Raw genomic sequence first — 23,614 nt, forward strand, 5'->3', positions numbered from 1 at the left:
TTTTCTGTGATTTTAACTTCAATAATGTAAACTTTTGAATATAATTTGAATAATTAGGTCAGTCTTCACAGTCCTGTTTTTAGAACCATTCCAAGTGACGCCCTTGTAGTTCACACTGGTTTTTCAGTTATGCTGAAGGGGAAATGACATTTAATCCTTGAAAATTTTTGAAACGGAAATTATTTCGGAAGAGACTAAAATGCATGTCAAACGTTTTCATGAGAGGAAGCTGAAGGACACAAGATGTTCAGTTTCAGTTCAGAATTTCTTTAAAATAAACTGAAGTTCTTTCTGGAGTTTGAAGTCACTCTGAACTGAAATCTGAATTAGGTTATGATATGTCAAAATGGGTTAGGTGGGAATCTGGCTATCTTGGGCTTCAAAAACTTTTAAAAAACAAAAGCATTGTAAGTGTATTCTTCCTTCCACTCCCCTGGAGAAGAAAAGCTGGGGTAACTCAGCATTTCTCAGGAAAAAGCATTTTTCTCAACTGCTTTCGTTAAGTCTTGAATTTCTATTGTCAGTCATGAGTGTTGTATTTTGTTACATGTGTATTTTTAAGACGTTGATCAAATTTAATAAAACATGAATTAAAGGGCAAACCTGTGTATTTTTATAGACCTGGACTACCACTATTGCTAGAAAGCTGCGCTTAGAGTCACTGCGTTCTGCGGCCGGGGCCCAGACCCCAGCTAACCCCCATTGTCTCATGGTGAACTAGTGACAAGACCAGAGGGAATGGCCTCAAGTTGTGCCAGGGGAGGTTCAGGTTGGAAATGAGGAGACATTTCTGCTCAGAAACAGCAGTCAGGAACTGGGATGGGTTGGGAGGTGGTGGGGTCACTGTCCCTGGGGGTGTTCAAGAAGAGGTTGGCCGTGGTGCTTGGGGACGTGGTTTAGTGGGTGACACTGGTGGCAGGGGGATGGTTGGACCAGGTGATCTTGGAGGACTTTTCCAACCTAAATGATTCTATGATTCCTCCTGGGGGTGCAACCGCCCGGGGGGGTCCGGCAGGAGCAGGGAAAGCGGCGCAGAGCCCCCAGAACAGCCCCGTACTGGGCGGCGGCGGTGCCGCCTCACGGTCGCCCCCTCGCTCAGGGTTCCCGCCTCATGGCCGACCCCGCCTCATGGCCGCCTGAGCACCGCCCCGTCCCGCCCTAGGGCGGCCGCCTCGGCACCGCCGCCTCCCGTCGCATGGCCGTGACGTGCCTTTGACGTCCCGGGGCCGGTGCCGGAGCCGGGAGCCGCGGCGGAGCCCGGCCCAGGTACGGGCGGGGAGCGGGGGCTGCGGGGCTGCTCTCGGCCAAGCGGCCGGGAGGGGCTGGGGGAGTGGGGGGCGAGGGCCTCAGGTGCGCGCCGGGGCCCGCTGTGTTTGTGAAAACACTCCAGTGATTGTTATTTACAGCTCGTGTCCAAGATGCGAACTGTGTCGGTGTGCTTCTCTCTCGTTGTGTTTCAGTTAAAGCACGCTCGCCAGTTTCTCGTATCTGTGTCACAAACAGCTCCGTTCCCTCCTGATGTTTTCCAGGTCCTCACATGCGACCAGAGCGCCGGTGTCGGGCTGTAGCTGCTGTAGCCTGGCAGTGGGGATGGAAATGGAGAGCATTACGCAGCTCTTCGGCGACCTGTGCGAAGCACACTTGGCCGGTTTGCCGTGGAAGGTCCACCTGGGCAGGCGGAAGATCAGCAAGAGGAGGGCGAAGCAAAATCTGAAGAGGGTCGCGTATAACGCCCTCTTCATGAACCTTTTCCAAGATGAGGCTCGTAAGCTGCAATCCAACGTTTCCAGGCTTCCCGTGAAAAACAAAATTTTGATGCTGTCTTTCAACCTGCGAGTTGGTGGCCTGGGTGCTCAGGCAGACAGACTGGAGAGTCTGGTGGAGGAGCTGGAGACAGCAGACTGCTTACCATTTACCGAGGTTAATTCTGTCTTGGATCTCCTCGTACAGCTTGCTGGGACAGGCCCTCCTCAGCTCGTGCCGCAAAAAAAGGACTATTTCCAAAACAACAAATATGTTGGAAGAAACGTCAAGTATCAGGGTTATGATTATTACGATGTAAGTGTGTTTGAGGCTGATATACAATCTCTAATAACTAGCGAAGAATGTCAGTTCAATGACACGATTCAGAAGACGCTTCAGATAATGGAGGCTGCTCCTGGAACTGGACTCCCTGCCATAGGCTTGTTCTCCCAGAACTATCCTGCTGGTGACAAGTTTGAGAGAGAAACACGTGTCTCGCTCTTCGGCGCTCTTGTCCACAGCCGTACGTATGATATGGACATCAAGTTGGATTTGCCGCCGGTACCTGACAATGCAGATTTGTCTGGACTTGCAATTAAAGTATGGCATCATTTGTTTTGGACTCAGAGTGCATGCATGCTTTCAGTAGGCCATTTTGAAACTGTGTTTTTAAAATACAGGCAGTAATTTCATGTGTGATGGAAACGTGACAGGGTTGGAATTTAAGCTGGAGCATAAAATCATGTGTCTGTAGGCTGTATGACATGAAGCCATCAGCCTTCCCCACCCTAGTAATCTTTTGCTTACATTTTTGCCTGCTTTGTATATTGAACTCCTTTGCCTTGTCTCATCTGTTACCATTCAGCCTGACTGCTTAAGCATTCCTGTCTGAATGTATGTGCTTGTGTGACCTAACTTGTATTTTCTTCTTGGCTTGTTGAATCCTAAACCATTTTTGTCAGTTACTATATTTCATAAAACCTCCAGGGTCCTGCTGTCCTGTGACCTTTTCATTGTGTACAGTTTCTGCTTTATCATTTTTTTTGTCCATCCTATTCATTTTTGCTACTTTATATTCTCATAGAGGTACTAGATAAATATACTTTCTTTCCCCTTCTTTCTGTTTTTTACTGTGCTGGTAAGATTTTCAGTATTTCTCTTTTTAATCCATGTTTTGTTTGCTCTATTTAACATATGGATAGTGCTTGCAATTCCCTTAACTCTAGGTCTTAACTGAAACTTGAATGCAGACACATTAAAAAAGAAATCCCCTGTGCACGTATGGATGCAAATCATCACGGAGGGAAGGCAGAAATTTTTTAATGAGTGCTGTGCTCTTTCCGTCAGACTGCAGGGTGTGAGATTTCCTGAAGAACATGCTGTGTTTCTGCGGATGTAATTGTGATCATCTTTTACTAAAACTGGGAACTATTCTGCGCATACAACTGTTGAATTGAGTGGGAGTTGAGGATGTGGCATATAAGTGCTCGAACGTTTGCAGATTTTCTGCATGTGAACAAGCATAAGAGAACAAACTATGTTCATTATATTGAGCAAAATGTGTGCAAATTTGAAGAAATAGGGCTTTAGTAACCTGTTTAAAAGATATTCTGAGCAGTATTGTTTTATTAGTGTTACATATTGTTGAATATCTAAGAGCTCAGATTGTCAATTTGTATAAGCTTACCAAAGGAGTAAATTTTAATGTCACAAGCTTGGTATATTATTTTGATGTCATTGCCATTTTGTGTGTAGGTACTGGTACCTGCAGAAACATAACAAATGAAAGAGTGCTTACAGGAGAAACTTAAAATAGATATGAAGGGGTGGGTGGGCTATGGTTGAGCTACATTGAGTCTCTTAATCACAAATGACAGCAAAACATCTTCGTTATTAGCATATATTTCTCCAGTAGTATCTTTTCATATACAAAGCTTGAACTCTCTCTGGCAGGTTCCTCAAAGCATAGACCAGTCAGAAGATGAGGGCTTCCAGTCCGCGTCCAACCTGACTCCCGATTCTCAGTCAGAGCCAAGCATGACTCCAGACATCGACCTGTGGGATGCAGTGCTCACCTACGGACCGAGCAAACGAAGATGCTGGGAAAGAATTGGATAGTACGTGTCTGATGTTATTGGCAAACATCCTGTGCGTCGTATGCAAATGTATGAAGGTGCATTTCATCCTTAATTCCAAATGACCTCAGAAGAGGAATTAAATACACAACAGGAAAATTGTGTATTTAATGGACAGAATTCAATCCATTGCATTAATGGATTGCAAAAAAACTGAGAGCAAAAAAGGTCATGCAATTTCCACAAGCTAGTTCCTAAGTTTCAGCTACTTTATAGGAAGACATAAAATTATCTTTGTCAAAAACACTGAAGGGCTTACAGGAACACCTGCTGATTATGTGAAAGGCAACATTTTCCTAACTTTTCCTAACTAATCTGACTCTATCTGACTCTATCTGACTCTTTATTTCGTTCTCAAATTTCATATTTTCAATTTCTAAAGAGAAATGCCGGTTGTAGAGTGCTAGAAGAATGAACCCCCTATTTCCCAGTGTTGTGTTCCTTTTTCTTTTGTCTGTAACCAAAACAAATCACAGTAACTGATGTCCTGGTGGTGGTGTTAGACCTCTAGTTCTTTTGACCATTGGATAGAAGATGTATCTCCTGAAAGAATGCTCTAGGTAATCCCGTTAAAAGCTTCCTAGCTTCCCTAAAAAAAATAAATAGATACAGCAAATATCTTTCTTACATTTCTGATGAACAGTGTTGTGCCTGATACTCAGAGCAATTTGTTCTGTATGTTTTCTGAAACGTTAAGTAATAGTCTAGTGATGCATCTTCTGCAGTGCCATGCTGTGGTTTTTCCACTCTGAACCCAAGAAGCTCATTTCTGTTCCCTGATTTTTCAAAGCCACTATAGCACACTCTGGCTTTGCTCAGAGTAAAAGACAGTTTTTCTTGTTACCGCTTTGATTTTAAGGATCTTAGAGTCAAGTATAGACGAGATACCTGAAGCTTTCATGTAATAAAAACTATTTGAACTTGGAATTTTTCGAAGAATTGGAAGGAAAATCTGTTGTGGAGAGGATGGTAATTCTCACAGGGAAGAGGTAAAATGTATTCATACAAGTCATTGTGGTATTCTGAGCATATTGCTCTCATTTTCCTAATAAGGAAACTGCAGCAGGGAAAGCCACAAACAAAGCTGGAAATTCTCAGGCAAGGTCTCTGTTTCTCAGATGATGTTCAAATTATCGGCCAGTTTCATTGTCTTGAGTTAAGGCTGTGGTTTCATTGAGTGCATGACCGTTCCTCTGACAATGTAATATATTACCAGTAACCTTTTCTGTAGTCAGTACACATCACTGGCTGCATAAAATTCTGAAATGCCCTTTTTAATTAGTTAATTTATTTATTTTTAGGAGATATATTTCTTTCTTCTCCTGTAGTCACCTTTTAATGTTTCATTTACTCTGACAGTCCACCTGGTAAGAAAGAAGAACCATACCTTACTGAGGCTGGGAGAGAAGCTTTTGATAAATTTTACAAACTTCGAGAAGGAGAATTGCAGTTGTTTAGTAACACAGTACTACAGCTTCCACAACTTGTGCTAATGAAAGAACCTGAACTGGTTAAGGATGTCTTGAATGTCCTCATTGGTGTGGTATCTGCCACATTTTCACTCAATCAGGTATGGAAGATTTTTAACTGCACTTCTTAGTTGCATCTCTTTCTTTTTGTAGGTATTTCCTCTTCAAAACATTTATTTCTTTTGAGATCTTGCAATTGTGGATACTGCTAAAAAGTTGAATGTGACCTAACTGCAATAAGGTCATATTTAGATACAGGAATTATGATTTACTGCAAAAGGCAGAAGATACTTGTCATTCTCGAAGTGAAAATAGGTTTATGAATTATTGAAATTAGAAGCATAAATAGTTTTGTAGATTGGGTTTTCATTAAGAAATGGGATAAGGAGTCTTATTCTGTATATCTGAAAATATCATTCATGCTCTTAATTTTTTTGCTATGATTTAATATGCTTATCACATTGTCCTAGATATGTACTCTGAGTCACCAGAGTATCTAAACTGAAAATGTGTCTGCATACATCCATATTTAGGTATGTAAATGTTTGCTATTTTAAATCAGAATACAGCTGTGAAGTATTTGAAGCTGTTTTGTTTTTTTTATTTCTCCTCGTTTCCTTTTAGGCAGCCCAGACATTTGTGATAAAGGAGGGAGTCTACGTATCTGGAACTTCTCCGGAGACGATGCACAACCTGCTCTCGGAAGTTGCAGAATATGGGACCTATTACACGCGGCTGAGTCGTTTCTCCCTTCAGCCAGTCCTGGATTCTTCATACAACAAAGGGCTTGTGTTTCAGGTAGCACAAGTGTCTTAAATCATCGAGATTTAATGGGCCACTTATTTTAGGTTGAGAAGGCAGTGTTGATTTCACGTAAGGCTGGAATTTCTGCTTTCTGCAAAACTGTAAAGCATTTTCAGTACAAGTATTTCTATTTATTCATCCCGGGTCAGGAATGAACAGTGCCATTGTGAAGCCCTGTTAAAATCAGAGCTGTGGGCACTTAGGGTTTGCTTGCACAGAAACAACAGATAAAAGGCTTCATTACTTGTAGTATGATTTGTTTACTCATGTTGTTTTGTTGAGATCTAAAGGGATAGAATTTTTAGACATTTTAGAAACATTTATACATTAAAACATATAAACTTAAAATACAATAGCTTTCTTAATACAGTATGTGTGTGTATATATGTAATATATATCATATGTATACTTTGAAACTGAAATAGAGAAACATGATATTTAATAGCTTTAATTGCTTTTTCTCAGTTCAGAATTATTAAGTGCAAATTTTCCTTGTAAAACCTCTGTATCTTATACTGAGCTGGATGCACACTGTGTGATACCAATTGAATTTGTTTCTTTCTAAGGCAGGGAATTTATCTAGGATTAGTTATGAAAATGTATGCCTTCTTCATACTTGATTTGCAGTTATGCTAATAGAAATTGAATTAAAAAATCATATTCAATTCCTAATCATGCTAGAAAGAGTTAGACATTTTAGAAGAGTTTTTTCCATTATCCAGTCTAAGCGTGGAAGTAAGGAAACACGTTTCCCTAGGTTCACCATAGAGCTGTTAGAGAATGGGAAGCTCTTCAAAAGGGCAATTCTGTGAAGATGAACCAAGAGGCTCTATTGTGCTGTGCCTGGGTACAGTACATCTGTGCACTGGATGTAGAACGAGTATAAAGGAGTCATCTGGCTAGTCTGAGTGTCTGAAGTTGTGTGGACTCTCTCTTTTGTGTACAAGTCCCTCTCACCTTCACACACAAAATATTTTATTGAAGGTTTGTTTTCCTGCTGCTACAATTGATGGGAGATGAAAGTAGATTGTGACCAACTTTAACAGTGAGACTTCGTAAATATTTTCTATTGATACTAGGCTTTCACAAGTGGTCTGAGAAAGTATCTTCAATATTACCGAGCCTGTGTTTTGTCAACGCCTCCTACTTTAAGTCTTCTGACAATCAGCTTTCTCTTCAGAAAATTAGGTCGTCAGTTGAGGTAAGAGAATAACATTAAATATTTAAGCTTTTCATAGAAGAAAAAATATAATCTATTCTTTCTTGCATACTGTAAGAGACAATATTCAACAGACATTCTTACATAGTCTTTCAGTATTTTTCCTGCATTTTCTAAGGAAGACTTCTTTATATCCCTGAATGTTCTGGGAAAAACATGTAAAGTCTTGCATTTGATTTCTTTGTTATTCCTTTTATCATACAGATGAAACCATAGGGTCATTGTATGATACTCAGCTATAGCAAAGTTCACATCACTGTGATCTCAGAGTCTTCTGACTGAATTTCTTACATATGCTTTGATGTTTTTTTATAGATACCTAGCTGAACTTTGTGGTATAGGAACAACAACACTGGGGATCAGTGGCGGAGCTGGTTCTTCATTTCCTATGGTAATCATTGATTTGATGTTTTTATGTTTTGTTCTGGTTACAGTAATGACAATATTTTTCAGTAATAGGTAGGATTTTACATAAAATACTTTTACTCTACCAAAGATATGACCTTGTGCCTGTAGTTAGAATGTTGGGGTCTTTTCTCCAGTATTAAAAAAAAATTGAATTTTGTCCTGTATTGTTGAATCCTGAAGTAAAGAAAGGACCATAAATAAGCTTGAGAGTGCATTTAATTTCATCCTAAAGGAGATGTTTGTAGCAAAACAAATTAATCCAACTCTATAGTCACTGGAGAGAAACAGGTATGTTTGAAGTGACAATGGGTTAGCTAGCTCAGATAAAGTCATCATAACTGCAGTTATGATCTAAAGTAAGGTGAATCCAGACTTCTCTGTCTAGTCAAACAGATCTAAAGGTTCAATTCATCAATCTTTTGCTATTAAAGTTGTAGTGGAATTTGTCATCTAATATTAGAATATTTTTTTTCTTTTTTAGGGTGTGAAATTGCTTTCGTATCTATATAAAGAGGCTCTCAACAACTGTAGCAATGAGCATTATCCGGTTCTTCTGTCTCTGTTGAAGACGAGTTGTGAACCATACACAAGGTGCGTCCACGCTGTTCTTGTGCATAATTGTGTTTAAGAACAATTTTAAATTGCAATATGGTCAGCAACTCTGCTAACCGTTAACAACTGCTCTTAACATTTTCAGATAAAATATAAGATGTGACTGTATCTGCTAAATACATATTCAGGTCCATTCATTTTGCTGAATGCTTCTTTCCCTCTCTTTTCCAGCTCAGTAACAACATATGTAAAATGCTGAAACTGGCAAATAATGCATTTTTCTTGGTATTTTGCAAACTAGGAAAGCTCATGGTTATTTCCATTGTGTTTATGAGCTTTTCAGTAAGCACAAAAATAATACTTATAAAAAATAATATTTTTCATTAAGTAGATATAACTAACTAACAGCAGGAAGTAGTGTTCCTTGGATTGGCACAGATTTGTTAAGCACGCACACCAATTTAGAAATGGTTATTTTATATACTTCTGAAGAGACACTACTGTATAATTTTTTTTAAAATAGCTGTTTACAGGGATTACAGCTGTAGTCCATTATCAGTTTATGATGATACTTAATAGATGCAGTGATTTCAAAAAGAAAAACAAAATCTGTCGAAATGTTCTAAACTGAAGATTAGAACATGCCCACCCGTAGTTTTTCTTCCTTTAACTTAAATTGTTCTTCAGAGAAATTTACTTTCAGATTTTCTCAATTTAACAGGAGACGTATTGAAACAGTTCCTGCCCTGCAATTAATACCATATAGTCAGGTTTCTGAAATACCAAGGGCAGGACATCATGGCATCACTAGGAGCCTGAAAAATATGAAGTTACGCGTACTAATACATAGTTATTTACAGCACTGACTCCTAAACTTTTTGCAAAACATCAATCATAGACTGTCAGGGCTGCCATGGAAGGCAGCATCCATCCTCTGAAGAAAGTGTTATCTCGTTTATCAATCTGAGAGAAATTAACTGATAGAAGTTGTTGCTCCAATAGATAATAGAAACTTCAGTTCTAATACATGGGAAGTTCTTAACTTTTTACTTACTACCTTAAAATGGAACTGGGGTTCCTACGCTAGAGGTTTGCTGTTGTTTCACTGACCCAGCTTCTAGAAATGGTGTTAGTGTAGGAACTATTAAGAAAAGAGAAGATTAACTTCAAGGTGCTCAGAACCTTTTTATCTCTAGCTTCAGGTAATTGTTTTTTTATTTTTAAAAAAGTTTAGGATCTCACAGAGGAAATATGAAAAAGAAAGAATATTCCAAAATAGGTGTTCTCATTATTGCTCACATATTAAAAATGTCTCTAGGTCCAGAGAAAAAGTGCTTGGTAGTGTATCTTTGTTTTATACCCTTTCCGTTTCTTCCCACAACATTTCTTTAAAATAAGTCTGTCCTGCTTCTTGCTCTCTCTGTACTCTTTTGATGAGACTGAAATGTGTGTCACCGATGTGACTGGAGCCTTTTAATATATACTTGATAAATTTATATACAGGAATAACTAGGGCAGTGTTCTTTGATCTTAACTAATTATCAGTGAAATATTCTATATCAAGGTGGTATCTTTTAAGAAAAATGTATAAACACAGTCCTGTATATGTCTTTAAATATCAGTGTGACAGCACTTAATTGCTTGTTTTTATCCTGTCTATAACTTGTGTGCTTTGATGTTTTAAAGAATACACTAATTATATGGTTGTAATAAAGATGAGAAGGCAAAAGGATTGATTTTCAGTATTGTTTAATTATATTTCTTTTAGATTTATCTATGATTGGGTATACAGCGGTGTATTCCGAGACGTTTATGGAGAATTCATGATTCAGGTGAATGAGGATTATCTTTGTTTCAGAGGTATGATATGCATACAGAACATTTCTAATGTACACAATTTTTAAATACATATATACACAATGTACACAATTATGAAATATTTATATATTTTATATGCAGATAAACATTACTGGACTCACGGTTATGTCTTGATTTCAAAAGAAGTAGAAGATTGTGTCCCGGTATTTCTTAAACATATTGCCAATGATGTATACATATGTGGGAAAACCATAAACTTGCTGAAACTGTGTTGTCCTAGGGTAAGTATTGGTTTAGTTCTTTCCTATCATATCGAAACAATCACGTCTCTTTAGAGTACTTTTACTGTGTTTTTAGCAAGGCGACTCCTTTATTGGTAACTGGTATTGCATAAGCAAGAGGTTGATTCATGAAAGTCAATTATTTGGTGTCAAGTATTTGTGAGCTGATTATCCACTCTGCTTGCTAATTTCTGAACTGCAGAAATGCACATTTTTAACAGCATCAGGTTTATCATATACAATGCACAAGCTAGGTTTCTATTTTTCCATTATATTGAAAGCAGGAGTGATGATGTAGGCTTCCAAGCAAGTGCCTTCCATTTTTCACTCAAGACACCTTAGTTACTAGGTCTACTTAGTTACTAGGTCTACCTAGTTACAGTTCTGCATAGCTCATGTATTTCAGCTCTACCACTGCCTTTCCAAAAAGAGCTTCAATAGTTGTTTATTTGTATTTTGCAGAACAAGTTTTGTACTTCGTAAGAAGAACATGTTAAAGTACTTTTTGTCTTCACTCTTTTCTGGGCGTGTGCACCAGTGAAACAACCACAGAGGTGTCTGAAGAAAAATTGTAATATGAGCTCATAATCTAATATTTTACAATTTTAAAAATATATTTAAAAGTAAATTTCTCTTTATTTTTCAGCATTATATATGTTGGTCAGATATACCTGTTCCCCGAATTTCAGTTATTTTTTCACTTGAGGAGCTGAAAGAAATAGAGAGAGATTGTGCGGTGTACGTAGGTCGAATGGAAAGAATTGCCCGATACAGTTCCATAAGCAAGGAGGAAAAGGTAAATGAATGAAAAAATAAAGATCTCATTGTTGGGATTTCTTTTCTTGAATACTCTTCTTTGTTTTATATTGTAACTTAGAAAGAATTTATATTCATGGTCATAATTTTCTCATTTGCCAATTGCTGTTTGAATTGTTAGTGCAGCAAATAATCCTCTAAGACAACATATAAAACATGAGGCAGTGTCTTGTTATTTCTCAGCATTTTCATATTTTCAAGGAGGCTTGGACTTCCATTTTAGTTCTTTGCAGCAAGAGATTTGCCTTGCTGCTGAAAAGGACTGAAAATACTGTTAGGTTCTAATTTAACAAATGCAACAAGCTAATTAGTATTCAGATAATACTCTTTTTATAATTTGCATAGCTAATCATTTTGTCAGAACACTTTTAGTTCTGTCTTTCATATTGCATCAATGTGTATGTATACTGGATTGGTTTGGTTTGATGTAAGGTCTAGAGGTTAATAAGCTTTCAGTAATAGTTTTAACTGATTATATACTTTCGTTTTAATTAATTGCTGGATTCATATTTGGGTACTGTAATCATGGATTAATTTTAAAGTGTGCTTCTGTCTAAGTGGTGGTGTATTTCCAAGTCTCAAATAATAGAAATATTTCTATCTGTTGACTTTTTTTTCTGATTGGTTGATTTATTTTTATTTTCTTTTAGGATTTGCGCATGGAAATCGCCAAACAAGAGTTAATTGTTCACGCTCGAGAAAGTGCTAGCAAAGTACTAAAAGCCATTAATGGTAAGCTGTGATGGAGCTTCATGTGTTCACGTGTCCTAGTGGGTTTGTTAATGTATAGTAACAGTATCTCTATTGAAATACAGATCGACAAATATCAGAACGAATGGCTTTGGATGCAAAGAAACGCGAACAGTTTCAGAAGTTGAAGGAGCAATTTGCAAAAGACCAGGAGGTATTTCTAAAGGCTAAGTGAATTTCTTAGACAAATCACTGAAAGGTTATTTTGAATTACAGTATTGAAGTTGAATGGATAGCTCATAAGGTGCAAATAAGAACTTTGTGCAGATGCGTACATCACAGCTGGTACTGAGAGTGGCTTTTAAAGGTTTTAAATATTTATGCAGCGTCGCCTTGCAATAAAACAAGAGGAGATTGATGATGATTTCAGCTATGCCCGAGAGCTCAGAGAGAGAGAAAGAAGACTGAAAGCTTTAGAAGAGGAACTAGAAAAAAAAGCAAGGTAAACGTATCTTACTGGCCTTCCCAAGCTTAGATACTCAGAAATTGTCATGAAGACCTCAGAAAAAAATACTTCATTTTGCAATTTATGACATTAACAGTACCCAGAGATTCCCAGACATTGTCCTATAAGGGTAATGTTTGTAGTTAAAAGACAGATGCAAGGATTTTTTGTGATCTATGAGCAAGTTTGTGATTTAGTATAGTTTAGCAGTTCAATATTTTGAGACCCACTGATTTGTGCCAATCCTGTCCAGTCTGGTTTTTGTTACGAGGTTAAAGAAAAATGTTAGCTACATCTTAGAATTAAAAGCTGAGCCCACAGCAAAAGTGGTCACGTGTATGTCTCAGATCGGAAGTAAAAAGCAGAGGAGTTTACACTGATGATTAATTATTTGGTTTGCTTTTGTTGTACATCTAGTTGTATTTCATTTTATACTGTTAGATCTAAAAATACTTACAAAAATGAATGACATACTAGCATAGCTGTAGGAACACAAATATGCTAAGAATACAGTCCTGTTTTTTTACTGTTAAAGCCTCTGTTTTTTACTGTTAAAAATTTAGTTCTCAGTTCTGAAGTTCAAAAAGGGCTTATTCGTCAGAAGGGAAGAGGAAAATCAGTTTGTGGAAATCTGTAACTTTATTTTTCTTTCATTTAGGCAAGAATTGATTGACCATTATAGCAAACTTTCTGATGATGCAGCCCGTAGGGAACAAAGAGCTTTGTGGAAAATCCAGCGACACAAGTTGGAAACAGCCCGTATTAAGTTTCTACTGGACGATCAAAGACGCATCGAGGTATTTTCTGAAAAGATTTAAAGAAATGTTCTGTAGAAAATCTAGTACTTGGTACATTGTAAGACTTCTGTTTTGTCATTTTTATTTACAGGAAATGCTTGAAAAACTTCCAGATGGAAACTACAGGAGAAAATTAGATATTATTCCTTATAAGCAGTGCCAGTTGGCTTTAGATAGAAACACCGTTGTGGAAGATCCACGTTCACAAGTGAGTTTATTTGCTTACATAAACTCCAGGTAGGTGTGCCAGGTTTCCCTCGGGGAGTTCATTTCATAGTTCAGTTCCATTCAGTAAACAGAAGGTTCATTATAGCAGCAGGGTGAGTGAGTAGTCACCACAGTATTAGTAATACCTGTAAAAATTTGGAAAAATTAAAACCTTACATGTAATAAAGCGGTACCCTAATAAGTAGCTTGATTATGTGGTTAGCCATACAGTGAAATAATCATTTCTCTTTCAGGTATCATCTGTGAAACCTCTGCATCCTAGTGAGCCAGCTGACAGAAAAGACTCCGAGCCTGGACTGGAATATGTTACTTCTACTGACAAAGCATTGACTGTGCCACAGGTGACAAGTAATAATGCTGGTCAGCATTTTCAGCCTAAAGCTGAAGGGTCCGGAAGCAATCCCCAAAGTTCAGAGCAAGCATGCAGCCCTCTATACGGTGCTGATTCCTCACCCGAATCCAATGTGAATATAGAAGATTTCTTATCAAAGCCACAAGATGAACAACCCGTTGCCATTAGCGTGCAAGGATCCTTGCTAGATGAGGCATTTCGAAATATTAACTCAGATCTCTCGGAGACTTCTCAGTTAAATGAAAATCCGCCTGTCTTGAGCGGAGCGCTGGAAGGAGAAGGCAATACACCAGTCCATCAGCAAAACGAGTATGATTTTAACACAGTTCTCAGGCCATCTGCTGCTTGGCAGGGACACGTTAGAATCGGAGAAAATGCGTTTGATGTGGAGTATAGAAGGCCTCGGTGGAATATCCACGGACATGCATCTGATGCCAACATTGGAGTGGGAGAATATGTGCCTCAGGTGGACACTTACCAGCCACGTTCAAATCCTTACGGGCATGCTTCCGACTCCCACATAAAAATCAGCAGCTACACTCCTGAAGTTGAGTCTACCCGCCCCCGGTGGAATATTCATGGGCATGTTTCTGAAGCTCATATTAAAATTGGGGAATATGCTTCAGAGGTAGAGCTCTCGAGACCCAGGTGGAGCATTCACGGACATGCTTCGGAAGCCAATATTAAGATCGGCGAGTATGTGTCAAATGTAGCTCCCGCAAGGCCTCGGTGGAACATCCACGGCCATGCGTCTGATGCCAATATTAAGATTGGTGAAAACGTGTCAGAGGTTGTCTCAGCCAGACCTCGCTGGAACATCCACGGGCACGCCTCACAGTCACACATCAAAATTGGAGAGCTGGTTTCAGACACGGAGCCTTCGAAATCTCGTTGGAGCCCGTTCGGTCATGCATCCCAGTCAAGTATCCAGATAGGACAGTGGGCTCCATCTACAGAAGATGATCCAATACCTCACCGTAAACCCATTTCTGGCCCTTCAGCTGACTCAACAGTTCAGCTGCTTCTGTACAACGAAGAATTATCTCCTGCTGAAGCGAGTAGAAAGGAAGGAAAAACATCACAAGCTAAGGAAAAGATTTCACCACAGTCACAGTCATCTGACAGTGGTCCAGTCTTTCCTGATGCTAGTACTGAAGATGACAAAAAAGAATGTACACCAGAAGAGAAACAAGAAGGTAAAATAAAATTACATTTATTCAGTCAGCATTTAAGAGGTTTTAAAAGTCACTGTTCATGTTCAAAATGTGCACTTATTTCTGAATTCCTTATGTATGATTTTAGGTGCTATTAGAATTCAGAGGCAAGAATTTAACTTGGTCTTGTCTCCTGTATAAAAGAAACAGAAAAAAAATATATTTTTTAAAAAGGGCCCAAAACTTTGTGAAACAGGACCTCATGTGATTCTGGGTGGAGAACATGCACAAAGCTGCCTGGGTGTGACTATGGAGAGGGACTGTTACTGGGGTGGCTGGTTCTGTGACAAATTAGAGGAATTTTGAGCAACTTTGGGAGTAGATCTGAAGCATGAACTAAGTACTGTAAGCAGGTCTGAGTAACTGTCTTTATTTGTAATTACAGTAATTGCAGATGGGGTCAGCAAGGACCCTTCTCCAGATTCCACACAGAGCATACAGGTAAGAAACAAACTAGGAGTGCAGAAGGCTTCCTGTTCCTAGTGGTCCAGTAGTTAAGGTAGTAAATCAGTCTAAATTTATTAATCATTGTAATACTGTATTGGTTTTGTACATCAAAAAACTATAGGCAGGTAAGCTCTCTTATTTTCAAATGGAACAACTAGTCAGTTAACTGTGGGAACAAATGAAGTGTGAACAGACAAAACCAGCAGCTCTCCTAAGAGTAATTTTTCCTTTTTTTTTTTCTTTTAGGCAGAAGAACACGAAAAAGCAGTTCCACAGGATACTGGGCCTCAAGAAACTGTACTTTCTGAACCTAGAGCTCCCGAAACTAAGGATGAGGAAGAGGAAGATACGTGGAAGAAAGAACAAGCTTATTTGAAAGCCTTATCGGATCAATACTGTATTGAAAAATACCAAGATAGTTACGATTTGATGTGTGAGTAGAACTCATGGAATAGTAGATCAAGAGGAAGATGTAGTAAAGTTGGGCAAGAAAGCTGAGTGACAGAAGAACTACCTGAATTTCCAGTAAATTATCAATATTATGAACTGCACCTAAACAATTTGTTTCTAGCACAAAGATGAGAAATACTTGTTGACACATTATGATTTTCTAATGCAGAGGGGTTTGTGGAGATTAACAGAAACAGATCATCACATCGCTTAAGTATAACAACTTACAATGTCTGTATGTTTTTAAATTTAGCAGAACTACCAGTTTCCCATCTCCTGCATCATGTGATACCAAGATCATACACTTTTCCTGTGGACCCTATGGTGCAGTCAGCAACAGATGAAACGGCTGTACAGCTGAGTGAGCTCCTGTCCCTGCCAGTGCTGATGAAACGTTCTATTACTGCTCCCCTTGTCTCTCAGTGAGTACCTGTTAGAAATAGGGAATCCATTTTACACTGATTAATTCTTCCCACTTCATGAAGTATTCTTCATTAGTGCTTTTCTGAGACTAGAGTTGCACACAGAAGTGTTTTCCTAAATTTTCTCTTTGGTCCCAGAAGTGGTCCAGTGGATGTCCATTACTGGCTAAAAAGTTCAGATTTACATTATAAATAGCAACATAAATGTATATTTTTAATTGTAAATGAAAAAGTTGAAGGTCTGTTTTGACATACAAAGGCTTAGAGGGGAAGAGCTTGCTATCAGAATGCTGGATTTTGCAGCAGTTTGCATTGCAGTGTATTATTTATAAGGTTTGTGCTTTCTTGGGTAGGTGAAAGATGAGGAAACAAAAGAAAATTGTTTATGCAAAAGCTTGTGCATATTGAGCAGGATATTTTTATGTTTCTATGGGAACTCCATTGTCTTCAAGGCTGTTTTGAAGTTTAATAGAAGCTGTTCTTGTTCTGCTGGTATATAAAAGGAAACCACACGTGTGTTGGACCATCTTATTAATATATCTAGTGGTATATTAGCTCTACATAGAAAGCTCTAATTCACCCGCTTAGTTTTAAACATCCATTTTGGCTACAAGAGGTACGTGTATACAGGTGAATGCTTTCAGCAAAGCAGAGTACGTTAAGTCCGAGCTGTGTGCTGGCAGAATTAGCCTGTCCCTGGTAAGCAGATTACATTATTTAAAGTTTAAACCCCGTCTTCTGAAGTGGCAGGTTCTAATTCTGGCATATTCTGGACGAAGATTTTTGATTTTTTGTTTCGTTCTCTTTTGCTTATGTGAATGTCGTCCTGTCTTGGATATCAAAGCACTGGAGCGTTAACCTGAAGTAGCCACAGCTGAATGTTAACAGTGAGGAGGAGTTCCTTGTAAGAATAATACCTTTTCTGTGTTTTCATTCTTAGTGTTTCTCTTGTGAACAAAGCAATAGTTGATTACTACTTTGTGGAGCTGAATGTAGAGAAGCATTTTGAAGCACTGAGACATTTTTTATTAATGGAAGATGGGGAGTTTGCTCAGTCACTCAGCGACCTGTTGTTTGAGAAGGTATTTGCTGTGTCTTCTTAACCTTTGTTTTTTGGTTGTCTGTTTTAGCTTGTCTCCTCTGGATTCATTCGGCTGGGAGTAAGAGAATGGTGTGAATTACAATCCTAGCTTGTGCCTCTTAAGCTCGTAAGGACTGAGGCAAAAGGCCTTTGCTCAGATCCTAAGGAAGAGAGTAATATTTCCTATTGCTAATCCCAGCAGTACAGAGAGTATTTGGCACACTGAGAGTAATGATTTCTAACTTTGACAGACCAACAGTTATGGAAGGAAATTTCATTCTTTCCTCTGAGAACTGCTGCAGTATTGCTCTGCCTACTCCCATCTGCCAGCAGCAAAGCTGGAAGAGCCTGTTGCAACTTGCTTGAGATCCAGTGCAAAGGCCTGTGCTGTAAAATGCCAACTCTTGCCCCAGATATCCTATAGGGCAGAGGGGAGGATATTGAAGAGGGTGCTGGGCTCTCTGATGAGGCTGCATTCTTGTGACTTACCCCTGTGTTCAGGGGGAGGCAGCAAGGTAGGAGGGATAGCCAGGGTTAATTTATCTGATTGTCAGTCAGATACATGCCTGTGCCCCAGGATATGTACACATATCCTTTTCCCAGCTAGGGGAAGCACTCTGGGGCTTAGACTCTTTGAACAGCTTGAGTTGTGTGCCTCTGAGGGTGCTGAGTCAGTGAGATGGGCAGGCTGGAGTCAGGCTGGGGCTTTCAGCCCCACCGAAGCCCAAAGGCTGCATTCCCTGCAGCAGGAAAGCTTCGCAGCTCCCGAACCACAGCACACTGCAGTCCAGCATGTCAAAAAGAAATCAGTGCAAGTATGGGATTGCCTTGATGCTGCGGACAGAAATAGTTCCGAAGTTTCTTCAATAAGTTGCTTGTGCATCCCTACTGCAGAAGTAGGACCTTCTAGTCTGAATGGTGGGGCAAGGGGGGCAGTCACCACTTTAATTCACCTGTGTTCAACAGCCATCACTCTTTATTAACACTGTGTAATTAGGATTTCTTCTTCCCATAGCTTGGATCGGGGCAAACACCTGGTGAACTGCTGAATCCACTGGTTCTTAATTCTATCCTGAATAAAGCGTTACAGTACAGTCTTCATGGTGACACCCAGCTTGCTTCCAATCTTTCTTTTGCCCTCAAGTACCTTCCTGAAGTGTTCAAGCCTAACGCACCCGATGCTCTGAGTTGCTTAGAGCTCAGGTACAAGGTAAGAAAACGTGTAGAAAGCAGTAGTACTGCAGTGATACCATGGTTCTTAGGTACTGTGGTTGAATATGTTCTTAATAATGGAGTACCTTTAAGAATGGAGTCAAAACTTGTGTAATTGGAAACACAGGATTTACCCATCCTGGCCATTGCATTACATTAATAGACATGTATTAATTTATGTGTCTCTGAAGTACTTGCATCTGAAATATTCTAATAATGTCTAGCACAGAAATGCGTTACGATCAGCACTCGGTTATTTCTTTTAGGTTGACTGGCCTCTGAATATTGTCATAACGGAGAGCTGCATGAATAAATACAACAAGATCTTCTCCTTTTTGCTCCAGTTGAAGCACATGGTGTGGACTCTCAAGGATGTTTGGTTTCACCTAAAACGCACTGGTATGTATAACAAGTGCTGTTTAAAACGCTTTTAGCACTCTGTTCTTGACAATTGATGATAAACATGATTTAAAACAGTCATGTCAAGCTTCAGAAGTCACAAGTTAATAAAGAAACTTCCTTGGCATTTTAAGCAGGCTCTACTAATAGAAATGTTCATTCTTTTAAGAATCATGAGCTTAGACAGTCTCAGTGGGTCCTGAAGATAATATATTTCTGTTTTTATTTTCAGCTCTAGTGAGTCGCACATCAAACTCTGTTCAGTTTCGACAGCTCCAGCTGTATAAACACGAAATGCAGCATTTTGTGAAAGTTATTCAAGGTTACATTGCTAATCAGATTCTTCACGTTACGTGGTGTGAATTTGGAAACAAACTGTCTTCTGTTGGCAACTTGGAAGAAATTCACAGAACACATGCTGAATACCTCAACAAAGCAATCTTCAGGCAAGCGAGCACGCTTATTTTTACTTCAAATATATAAGTAAATGGAGCTGCCAGTCTACCCATCTGTTTGGCCTAGCGTATGTGTGCAAAATTGGCTTCTGACTATAAAGACGACTAAGTCTTTGTATAAGTAGTCTTCATATATAAAAGTGCCTGGAGTAGAAGCCTTCTTATGAAGGGAAATAAACATCATGGCACATAACAGGATCCATACGTTGATGCTTTTCCTCAGCTACCCATCCTTAGTCCCCCAGACTCCTTGGAGCTGTCTCCAGCTCCTGTTCACCCTGTTGCTGTAAGCCTTAAGTCCACCCAGGCTGGGCAGCTCTAATCTGAAGACTAAGGCACACTTGCCACAATTGTTTTTTCTCACCCCCGTCCTTGTCATGTGCAAATGTGCAAGTCATTCTAGAAATCACATACAAAAGTGCAAGTACCAGTTTCTTGGAATAGCAAGCAAGCTATGTTAGGATTAAGCCCTTCTTAAAATCAATGCTGCAGTTGGATGCAGACTTGTGGATTTACTGTTTTTTAAAGCAACTAAAGAGGCAATGCAAAGGATTGTCACGCCGTTTTTTTCTTCCTGTGGCCCATAAATGGTGTCAATTACATTTAACATTGTTTTTGTTTCGTTAGAGGTCTGTTGACCGAGAAGGCTGCCCCTGTGATGAACATCATACATAGCATCTTCAGCCTCATTCTGAAGTTCCGCAGCCAGCTGATCTCTCAGTCGTGGAGCTTCGATGCTGGGAAGCAGATGGCTGTTCATCCCAACTTCGGTTTGATGCAGCAGTCGTACAATACCTTCAAGTATTATTCCCACTTCTTATTCAAAGGTAAGAAACTGCATAACTTCTGGGGCAAAGATAGAAGAAAACAGCCAACTGAAAAAAATATTATAAAGAGCTTTTGGAAGTACGGTGCATATAGTAGGAAGATGTGTGTACTTACTGTGTGTTAGAAAATGTAGTTCCTAAATTAAATCTGTTATCTGCAAAGGTCTGCATATCCATCAATTAAAATGTCCACGCAAGGAGTCTAACAGATATCCCCAAACTGACCATAGCTCTTTGCTAATTTGCAAATAAAGATTTACTACTTAGCTCGCTCTCTCTATGCTTACCTTTCTCTTTTCTCTGGAATTGACTTCCGGAACTTTTTATTGGCAGCAATGAGAGGTAGTTATAAGTAAAATTATTTCTAAGCTTTATCTGTGTGCATCAACTGAATATTACTGTTGTTAGGAGATCTGAAAATTCTGACTCCCATGTTAGGCTAAGGCTCAGAGAGCCTCCTGGCAGCATTTGAAGCTTATATCCGATGCTCCAGGCAAGTATTTTTCAACAGCACAGGTCATTTGCCAAATGCTTTGTCCTTTAACGTGATAAAATTTCTTCTTGCTATCAGCTTAGTCTATAATATGAGGAAACGGTTGATACATCTTTCCATTTGTCTTTCAGGCCTTGCTTATGTTTTTAGATGTTACTTGTCCTTCCCCTGAGTACAAAGGTAGTTCACAGGGTTTGGTTTCTTTTAGAAACCCCTTAGTTCCTGGAGGAAGTGGAATGTTTCCTTAGTTCTCTTTTTCTAGAATATTTTCAAGTCAGGTTATATTCTTCAGGAAATGAGCTGCCCTTCTTATTCTTTAAGGGTGTCCAAAAATGGTGTCAAAGGACCAAAAACAGATATTTCAGGATGAGTTAGAATGGCTGCTTCCAAATTCGACAGGAAGTCAGAACACTTCTGGGAGCCACCTAAGCCCATACTACGAGATCTATGGTTGCTTCATGGACAGAGATTAATAAAGCGTCCTGTAAGGAAACCTGCCGAGTGACCCAGTTCTTTACACCCTCTTTATTTAGCACTACAAAACAAACGTGTGCTTGTTCATCTACACTTGTTCTTCCGATCACCGTGTATTGTAGCGCGCTCTCTTTCACAATGCATTGATCCAGTATCCATTGAAAGCCAATACAAAGTAGTCTGGACTTCAATGGCGTTGGTGCAGGCCCTGACTTCTAACTCTACACCTTCCCTTCTTCCTTGCATGCTACCGCTGCTTGCTGATTCCCTTTCTATTAGTGCATGGGATGTTTATGAGCTCAGGAAGTTCCAGTTGCCTCCTTTGCTTTGTTACTAAGGATGTTTAGAGCAGTCAGTTCGTTTACTCATAGAGCTTGAGCGATTTGTCCGGGGAATTTGTTTGATATCCTCTCTCACAATGGACTTTGCCTAAGAAAACCTCAGCAGAACACCTCTCCCAGAGTTCACCACAGGACCTAAACATGCTTCCTGTTCAGTTGATACTATGATAGGAACATACCATCTTGTTGTAAAAGCAGCTTGGAGAAAGCATATTCTTTACTGGGATAATACAGTTTCACTTAAAATTACATGTGTATCCATTGTCCTTAGATTTCAACAGCAGGCTGTTTTTTTTGTTTGTTTGTTTTCCTTAAACAAAAATGCACAGATACTGACTGACATTAGAATATTAATCATATTTGAAACTTATTTATTTTTTTTTCTTCTTCCAGTGGTAACAAAGCTTGTAAATAGAGGATACCAGCCACATTTGGAGGACTTTCTACTGCGAATCAACTTTAATAACTACTACAAAGATAACTGAGACCTTCAGAGTAAGGATCACTGATAGCATGGTAAAGCCAAAACAGATAAACCTATATGCTTATAACTTATAGAAGCTTATGTAAATGCCATGCAAGAGGCATTTTTCTCCAGTGAAATAAGCCATCATCTAATAGCTTGAAGAATATCAGCACCACATGCAGAGAACATGTCTTAAAATTTGTAACACCTTCTAGTTGCTTGATCTGCTGAGAATTGATGTTGTCATTATTGCAAAGAGAAGATGAGTGCCAAGTCTTAACAGGGGAGAGAGTGTAGAACTGTACATCTGTGAATGTGTAAATGTTGTATTTTCAGTGTTGTTATTTCCTCCAATGTAAATACATCTATGTGAAATAAAATATACTTTCTACAATTTTTTAGACCAGTATGAGGTACAACCGTTCAGACAACCTATTTGATGTGTTTTATTTACACACTGATCTTACTTCTCAGTCTAAAGATGGTAATTAGTTTCTTGAAGGCTGGTAGTTACAGTGGAAGAAGGGGCCTTGATAAAACACAGTAAGATCTGCTCACTAGGAGCTTGGTACTTGGATCACTCATGCCCAACTTACTTTCCTTACTCCTGATTTAAGCTATGCATCTTATTTTGCACTGATTATGTAAAAGAGCTAGAACAGAAATTCAGCAACACTAAACTGAAACAAAACTCTAGCTGCTGCTCCCAGCTGCAGGATCACATTTCACTTTTTTAATAATTTTTCTGCTCCTTGTTTGCTTTTTATTTTTCCTTTTAACATTGTCAGAAGTGATGACTGAACGTTTAACTTCATGGTATGACAGCAGTGTAGAGAGGCAGTCCACATGGAATTTTTCAGGTTTGAAATACGTTGATTTTGTGATTATGAGGTCACAATTGCTTAAATATTCATCAGAATCTCAGTTTCTGATTAGTGGTCGCTTAAAGTTACAGCCATAGCCACCATATCAGTACTATGGAATATCGAATACAATATATTTTATATGTATACAATTTTGCATATAGCTTTTTCTTTCTGAAATATAGACCAGGTTGCTCCAAGCCCCATCGAGCCTGGCCTTGAACACCTCCAGTTATTGGGCATCCACAGCTTCTCTGGGCAGCCTGTGCCAGTGCCTCACCGCCCTCTGAGTGAAGAATTTCTTCCAAATCTAGGCTAAATCTACTCCCTTTTAGTTTAAACCCTTCCCCCTTCCTACACTCCCTGACAGCCTTCCCATAGGTCCCTTTAGGTACTGGTAGGCTGCTCTAAGGTCTCCCTGGAGACCAGTGGATGCCTCTCCTCAGGTTCCATGGACGTGTGCAGCTTTAGCTTAGTGACCTGCAGTTCCTTAGCTGGTCTCAAACCCGATCTTCTCTCGTTCTCCCAGAATAGGAATGATGAAGGAGCAGGTGGCTTGCAGACTTATGTATTTTGTTGCATATTTGCCTACCTGACTTGCTCATCCAGAACTAAGGCAAGTAACTGTGTGTATGCACAAGTTTCCCTTCTGT

The 23,614-nt window shown here is 39.2% G+C and overlaps 1 protein-coding gene across 1 annotated transcript; it reads left to right on the forward strand.

The window, feature by feature from the left end:
• The first annotated feature begins 1,573 nt into the window (after positions 1-1,573).
• Positions 1,574-22,492, forward strand: TUBGCP6 (tubulin gamma complex component 6). The gene is made up of 25 exons (XM_084305294.1): positions 1,574-2,343; positions 3,697-3,860; positions 5,238-5,448; positions 5,972-6,145; positions 7,231-7,352; positions 7,686-7,761; positions 8,260-8,369; positions 10,099-10,190; positions 10,290-10,429; positions 11,076-11,225; positions 11,896-11,977; positions 12,061-12,149; positions 12,322-12,437; positions 13,099-13,237; positions 13,329-13,445; positions 13,699-15,013; positions 15,417-15,472; positions 15,725-15,911; positions 16,182-16,350; positions 17,291-17,432; positions 18,447-18,641; positions 18,910-19,042; positions 19,275-19,488; positions 20,125-20,324; positions 22,026-22,492. The coding sequence occupies exons 1-25, from the start codon at positions 1,591-1,593 to the stop codon at positions 22,115-22,117; spliced, it is 5,238 nt and encodes a 1,745-aa protein (XP_084161420.1). The 5' UTR covers positions 1,574-1,590; the 3' UTR covers positions 22,118-22,492.
• Positions 22,493-23,614: the final 1,122 nt, after the last annotated feature.

The sequence above is a fragment of the Netta rufina genome (assembly GCF_964035555.1).
Source record: "Netta rufina genome assembly, chromosome: 1".
NCBI lineage: Eukaryota > Metazoa > Chordata > Aves > Anseriformes > Anatidae > Netta > Netta rufina.

Bases quoted from the DNA above. Each gene is read 5' to 3' on its own strand.
- TUBGCP6 (XM_084305294.1), top strand. From the start codon at position 1,591: ATGGAAATGGAGAGCATTACGCAGCTCTTCGGCGACCTGTGCGAAGCA. The intron at 3,861-5,237 runs GTACGTGTCTGA...TTACTCTGACAG, and splicing joins TGCTGGGAAAGAATTGGATA to TCCACCTGGTAAGAAAGAAG. The intron at 5,449-5,971 runs GTATGGAAGATT...GTTTCCTTTTAG, and splicing joins CCACATTTTCACTCAATCAG to GCAGCCCAGACATTTGTGAT.